At 37.6% G+C, this 7,620-nt stretch overlaps 1 protein-coding gene across 1 annotated transcript; it reads left to right on the top strand.

The window, feature by feature from the left end:
• Positions 1 to 64: 64 nt before the first annotated feature.
• Positions 65 to 6,564, top strand: LOC101845682 (zinc finger protein 37-like). The gene has a single exon (XM_005096241.3). It carries the CDS (start codon positions 483 to 485, stop codon positions 3,381 to 3,383), a length of 2,901 nt encoding a protein of 966 aa, XP_005096298.1. The 5' UTR covers positions 65 to 482; the 3' UTR covers positions 3,384 to 6,564.
• The last annotated feature ends 1,056 nt before the right edge of the window (positions 6,565 to 7,620 follow it).

Below are 7,620 nucleotides of genomic sequence, written 5' to 3'. Positions count from 1 at the left end.
CCCCCCCCCCCTTCGTCTAGATCGCACCCTCTCTCTCCCAACAACCTTAGGCCAACTTTATAACCTCTGCTCTCTCCCCATCCATATCTCGACCATTCCTACAATTCCTTCTCGTCTGTGAACACGCATAACATCTTCTTATAACTAAGTTTTCGTACAAACGTCTCTCATTCTTTCTATTTAAAGCATAGGGAAATGGAATATAATACACGTAATAATATGATTTCCATTAATTTTGTAAAACGCGAAATACGTTTGGAAAGAAAATGTAAACTTTCTAGATCCGCAGAAAATAGGGAGCATTTTTAGCAAAGTGAAAATAAGACATTTTAGCCTTGTACTCCTGTTATCCATGTAGTAAAATTCAAATATAAGGTGTACTTTGATAATACACTTATATTTTCACTGAAATAATATTTTCTGTGGGGATATAGGATCCAGTGTTTTCACCTCCAGAAAAATTTACTCGTCTCCCTGTCAAAATGGCGACGTACACAGGTCTCAGTCGCTGTGGAGTTTTTCACGACCAAACCCATTTAAAGAACTGTTTAATTGCTTTGAACGACCAAAGAAACTTATCTCAGTTTTGTGATGTTGTGCTCAAGGTATGTGGAACACAGATATATGCCCACTCTAATGTGCTTGCAGCTGCGAGTCCGTATTTTGGTTCGATCTTGGGCATTGGTGCAGACTGCCCGAGAGGATTCTCACAAAAACAACCTCAAATAATCGAAATCCACATAGATTCCCATGACGGGGATGGTGGTTATGGTGAGGCAGTGAGCAAAGTAGTTGAGTTTATGTACACTTCTAATATTACATTAAAGGCTACTCTAATAACTCAAGTTATTGAGATCGGAAAAATTATGAGAATGGACACTTTGCTTCAGTTTTGTGATATGTTTCAAAATGGGGAAGACAGCAATGACCCGAAGACTATTGGCACCTGCACAACTGGTTTGGAAGAGATTGCCCAGCTGTTAGGTTCTCGAGCTCGGACAGTGAAGAAAGCTGATGCATTTACAGAAACAGAAAAATCTGTGTTTGACAAAATCCGGCCAGATTTAAATTCTGTTTCAAGTCCCCAAATTTCTACAACACTGGAATCAAGTTCAGAACTGATTTTATTAAAACAACAAGAAGCACAAATACTTGAGAAATCTTCAAATTTGCCTGCTGTAACAGAGGATGATAGTCAAAAGAATGAGACTCCGACCAATGCTTCTCAAGACATCGATGATGAACTGCCAATCTCAACGAATATTGGATTTGAAAGTATGGATCAAGATCAAAACGATGCGTCCTTACTGTTAGCCATAAGTAATGTGCGTCCTCCCTTAGGTGTTACCGATGCTTCCAAACCGTTACAAGGTACTTGTGAGCCTTCAGGAATGACAGACAATCCTGACCCCAATCCTAGGATGACAACCCCAGAACCTGAGAAAGTGGATGAATCTTCATTGCTAAAAAAATCTGACTCTGGTCCTGAAAAAGGCTTAAGTGATATCAGTATTAAAACTGTGATGATGATTGCTTCAATAAAGGAGGAGACCAGTGCTAATACTTTTGATAAAAATGTGCCGAGTTGTTCCTCCAATGAAAATGCTACAACTACAAATAAATCTGATAGTGAGATGTCTCAAAGAATTTCACAGCTAGGAGATTCTCGAGTGAAATCACAAAAAGGCATAGACTTAGACGAAATATCAGATCTTGTTCAGTTTTATCATGTTGATACAGGGCTGTATGCAGGTGCTAATTCAAATAGTAAGCCACCCAGCAGATCACGGGGCAGAGGTAGAGGTCGGGGGAGGGGGCGTGGCAAGAGGAGAGGCAGAGGACGAGGCCCTGGTCGGCCCAGGAAAGTGGTAGAAGAACCAGAAAGTGATCCTGAATTTGAAGACTTCATTGAAAGACTCGAAAGGGGGGATGATGTCCTTCATAATTCTGATGATGAGTCGAAGAGGACAAAATCCATGAAAGAAAGTGAAAGCACTTCCAGTGCACAGCCTGTAGGCTCCACTCTTGTAGGGGAAGCGTTTTTGAAGTGTGACGTTGTCAAAGAGTTACCAATGGAGACAAATATTGTGGCTAAAGAAGGTCATAGTCTGCAATGGAAAAGTAAAAGAGTGAGGTCAAAACCATCACAGCTGAAGAAAGATTATGTGATGCATTCTCTTGGTAAGAAAAGCAGGAGACCTCACAAAGAAACTAAACAAGAAGAGACATCTGAACCAAACCAAGTGGCATTGCCTAGAGAGACAGCGAATATAGTTGTACAGAACAGCTCAAAATCTGGCTTGAAATTTGTTTGTGAAAAGTGTGAATTCGCCAGTCATGTATTCAAGGAGTATCGTCAGCATTTGAAGATTCATCCAGAAACAGATCCTAAATATTTTCTGTGTACAAAGTGTGATTTCAAAACTACTAAAGCAAGGGAATACAAATTACATAAGTACAAACACATGTCTGAAGAATTCATTTGTTCTTTTTGTGAACATCAATCTGAAAACCATCAAGCTTACAAGGAGCATTCTGTGAAACATGAGGGAGCATTGCCATATTTCTGTACTGAGTGTGAATCAAGATTTAGAACAAAAACTCAGTTGATGGCTCACAGGCCAAAACATCAGCTGGTAAAACCTTTTGTGTGTGCCATTTGCAGTGCTGGATTCAAATGGAAACATGCTTTGAAGAACCACATGATCACTCACAACCCTACAAAAGACCACTTGTGTGATGTCTGCGGTTATGCAACTGCCCACAAATCACAACTGAAGGCTCACAAACTGATTCACTCAGGCCAGCTCTTCAAGTGCCCTGTCACAGGCTGTCAGTTTGAAGCCATCAAACGACAAAATCTCAAGTACCACATGGTCACACACACACATGAGAAGCCTCACCAGTGCGAGATATGTGGTCAGAGTTTCTCCCTTATAAAAAACATGAGGCGCCACATGCTGCTTCATTCCGACTCTCGACGCTACTCATGTAAAGTCTGCAGCTTCAACACCACTCGTTACGACAAGCTCAAAGAACATCATTACAAACTTCACAACATCGGTGAACAGCCAGGAGGGGTGAAGAAAACTTATCGTCCAAAGCCACCAGCAGAAGAATCTATAGCCTTGATTTCTCCAGATGTCACTTATGTGGCTTCTGAGGGGATACAGATCAACGCAGATGGGACAATATCTGAAGAAGCCTTACAGCAAATTGCGCAGCTTGCAAATGCGCAAAATTCAAGCATTGTTGACATTCAGAGCACTTCGATTGACATCAGTGAGCAGTCTACTCAGGAATCATCTGGGTACCCTATCATTGCGACTGTCCAGTATACTGATGGACAAGAAGTCCAGTACATTGCTGAAGTTGCAGAGTGATTGAACTCAGTATGAGTTTCAAATAAAATATTTTGAATAATAGTGTACAGGCATCAAGGCTTTAGCGAGAAAAACAAGTCACATTTGACTCTGCTTTAGTTTAGGGTGACTCTTTCAGCCAGCAGCTTCTGATTTGATATCGTGCTTTGGTTTTTCTATTCCTTTGCCTGATTCTCTCTTTTTTTCGGGCCTGCACTTGTAGACTGATTTTTTTGGTGTGTGTGTCAGTTTATTGTGTTATAGCTGAAAAGTTTCAACCATCTCATTTTCTCCATTGGAATGACTCGTTTTTCTAACAACAGTGATACAATGTATAATGTATTGTAATGTACCTTATAATGCTTCCCATTGTTAGCAATCAAACATTAGATGTAAATTGAAGTTTTTTAAGACTGTACTCTATTAGATTCTGTTCTTTTTGAAAATTGTATTCAACTCAATCCTTGCCTAATCTGGTAGCTAATCTTTAGTCTATTCACATTGAAGCTTTTCGGTGTAGTTTAATTGAATAATCCTTTATAAATTGTTATTTTGTTTATTTTAGACTCTGATTCATTGACTGTGGTCAGTATTGGAGAAGTGGGTGGCTGGAGGGTGACTATCCATTTTCTTTCCCTCTCTTGTTTTTGGATGTCTTTCTTGTTTTACCTCCTGCACTAAAAGACTGTCATGTTGTCATATTAATGTGATATTTATGAAAAATATGATGGGAAAGTAGCAAGTGCAGAAGAGTTTTATTGATATATATGATATTAGCTCCCTTTTCAAAATGTAAGTTGTCACAATGATATTTCCATACATGATGCTTCCCTGCCTTCTCACAGTCCTACTGACTCCTTCCAGAAGCTTCTAATTTGATGTCCTGTTTCTTCTTGGCTTTTCTATTCCTTTGCGTGATCTCTTTCTTTATTTCGGGCCTGCACTCCTGGACCTATTTTGTTGGTATTGTGTATCTGATTTTTTTGTTAAAGTTGAAAATTTTTAGCCATCTCTCTTGCTCAATTCTTTTATTGTTAGTCTTTTTGTTTGTTTTCATGCTTTCGTTAATTTTTTCTGTATGACTTGATTTTAAAATTTGAAAAGGCCTTTTTATCAGTATGAGGCAACCTTAAAGAATTAGGAACTTGTCAGAGTTTGGACATTTTGACTTTTTGCTACCATCTTATCTCAGGGATTGTCCTAAGTGTTCCACAGTCTTAATTTGGAAAAGATATTCGAGGACTGAAGTTATAATGGAAAAGAATTTATTTTTTTTGCACGAAGTTAGAAAAACAGGTTTTAAACTTGTTTCAACAAAGATTATTTATTTACAACTTAGAAACACACAGATTTAGCTAATTCTTTAGCTTTTTGCATGCCAAGTTTTAAGATTGTATAAAAAGCATAAAAATGTTCACAAATTGAATAGATCGGCTTCATTGCTCCTGTCATAATGCACCATTGTATTGTGAACACACCAATTAAAATAAGTCTTATCTAGCAAATTCAGCTACAGAAATAAAAGACAACTGCTGCAATGGTGATTGAAACATAAGCGCCGAAAAGTTCTCAGTTCAATGAGATTCCCTGTGATGCAGACTTGTAGGTCCTACCCACGTAGTATGTGATGTAAGTTCAGGTGGAGAGCCCAGAGCATGATCCCATCTGGGGCAAACATTGTTCCTTATCATCGAGATTTGCAGTGGACACATGATCAAAATCTTGAGAGTTAATGATCTGTGATGCCGTGAACAGTACAATGATCACAAATATTCACTGCTTGAGCTTGGTCGATCAATAAGGTTTTCACATAATTATACATAATATGTGTGTATGAGTGCTGTGCCACTGTTTGTGGGAAACAAGGAATATTACAGTAGAAAAATGTACATGTATTAGTTTTTAAAATGACTCTTTTAAAGTATTTGAATGGGGAGGGGGGTTTATTTTGTGTGGTTTGGTCTTTCTGCCTTTAAAAAAAGTGTCATTATTATTCTACTCTATGCCCAGAGATGTGTGGCTATTACTATTATCATGTTCTGACTCAGTATTGACTGCTGCTCTAACATATATTGGAAGTATTGTTAGTTAAAGTAAGAATTATTGTTGATGTTATCACATTCATTTTGATGCACATTTTATTCAACGCTCATATGACCTTATGCAGTTGCAAGCGCTGTAAAACTTGTACTAAAACTAAACTATACTAAAAACAAACAAATGGTTTTATGAATGGGTTGAGAGTGGGTTGTTGCCAATTTTTATACTGAGTTCTGAATAAGCAGTTTGAAATTTTTTGTTTCCTAGCTTTTCAGCATAATTTTCCTTGCTGTTGTACTAAGATTTAAAAAGTAACAGTTCCATATTCTTTGAAATTTCTATGCTGATTTTGACCTTTGCCTTTTGTGCCATAGGCAGATCTTTTCTGATCAGGCTGGATATTGAACTCAATACTTTCAAAATAAATCAGACTGATAATTCAAAATCATAAAAGTACAAGATATCATGTGTGGATCTAAGATTCTAAGATGAAAAAAATATATATTTCAAGCATCATGCCTGTTCTACTAAACTACTAAAGTGATGTTGTTTATTGTTCTGTAGATTTCATTTCGGGAATACAGTATTATACAGTCGGCTCCTTTTTCACCTTGCCTTTCATAAATTGTGACATGTGGAGGTCATCAGTTTGCAGACATTAGAACTGTTGCATGGACAAGGTTCCCCAAAGATTGTTCTTATCATTTTCAATACAACTGTGACTGATTTTTTTTAGGGTAAGTTTTTTACGGCGCTCGCAACTGCATAAGGTCATATTAGCATGCGGGACACATTAAACATTTTCTGTTGTTTGGAAATTTTTGCCTGGGGTGGCGGCTGAAGCTTACTCTTAATGACTTTGGACCCCCAAGAGATCTTTAACGTGCGCAACTTGCACACGGAACCTCCAAGATTATTCACCTTTGTCCGAGAAGGTTAGATGTAGATCCTTCCTACCAGAAGATCAAGGGTGTGACTGAAAGACAGCAGTAAGAAGGAGCCAAGGAGTAGCAGTAGAAAGACTGCAGAAAGAGGCAGGAGCGCAGGGGAGAGGACAAAAGAGGTGATGGGGTATGGGCAGAAAGTGGATACGAAAGCAGACGACAGAACATTGCTGGAGAGAGGAAAGGAGACAATATTTGAGAAGAAAAATTTCAGTTGCTATCCGGATTCGAACCCAGGACCTATTAAATGAGAGGCGAACACCTTAACCTCTAGGCCATGAGAGCCCCCACTATGACTGATTCTCAAGTTTTTTTTACGTTTAGATTTTATTAGTAATTAATAATTAAATTGACAATAAAAGAGTTTGAAAACATACTGTAATGTTTGATTTTCATCGTATAAATAATGTGCAATTTGATCAAACTGAATGAAAAGTTTTTATATGTGAGCTGTACTGACAAAATGAGTTTCTTCTCGCAATCCTTATATAAATGAATTGAAATGTCGGCTGGAAATCGATACATATATATCGGTTATACTTGTAGGATTTTCAACTGATGTCATTTTCTTCAAGTTTGACTTTGTAAAGTTCAACTTACTGATAAATTTGATATATCAATAACACTAAAATCTGAGAAGTAACTCATATTGTTAACACGCCTCATGTAATGTAATATTTTAACAGTTAGAAAATTGAGCAGTGTATTTCAAGTTTACAATTATTGGTGCTTGTACACCAATGTGTTTAGTTGGTGCTGTCACAATTATGATTATTATTACCCTCCGCTCCAGATTTTGTTTTCATTCGCACTGGAATTCATTCAAATTCATTGCCATGTGTGTGGAGAAGTAAGAAATTTATACTTGTATCATAAGCGGAATGTTTGTACATTATCCTAAACAGCTTGGATTTTTTTTTTTTTTTACTGTCTCAAAGAATAAACAAATTTACAGTACTGAAACTTTGAAAATCAATCCCTGTAAAACTAAATTTTTCTGTTGTCTTTTGTTCTTTTCATTTTTTGCAAGTGGATAGCTTGCTAAGGTTTGATACTCTCAGTAGAAAAGTAGGCCTACAATTATTTTACAGTTCTTGTTATATTTAGGTAGGCTTCTTTGTACTGCACACAATGTACAGAGTTTGTACTGGTGTGTCCTCTGATTTGTTGTTATGATTGCAGGGAACTTTATTGCTATTATTCTCCATGTACTCCCAAACTGTCTACTGGTGGTTGAAGGGCACCAGGGGCACGTTTTTCATAGCAGTCTCTCT

The sequence above is a fragment of the Aplysia californica genome, unplaced genomic scaffold, assembly GCF_000002075.1.
Source record: "Aplysia californica isolate F4 #8 unplaced genomic scaffold, AplCal3.0 scaffold00124, whole genome shotgun sequence".
In the NCBI taxonomy this organism is placed as follows: domain Eukaryota; kingdom Metazoa; phylum Mollusca; class Gastropoda; order Aplysiida; family Aplysiidae; genus Aplysia; species Aplysia californica.
This window is presented reverse-complemented; position numbering and strand designations above follow the sequence as displayed.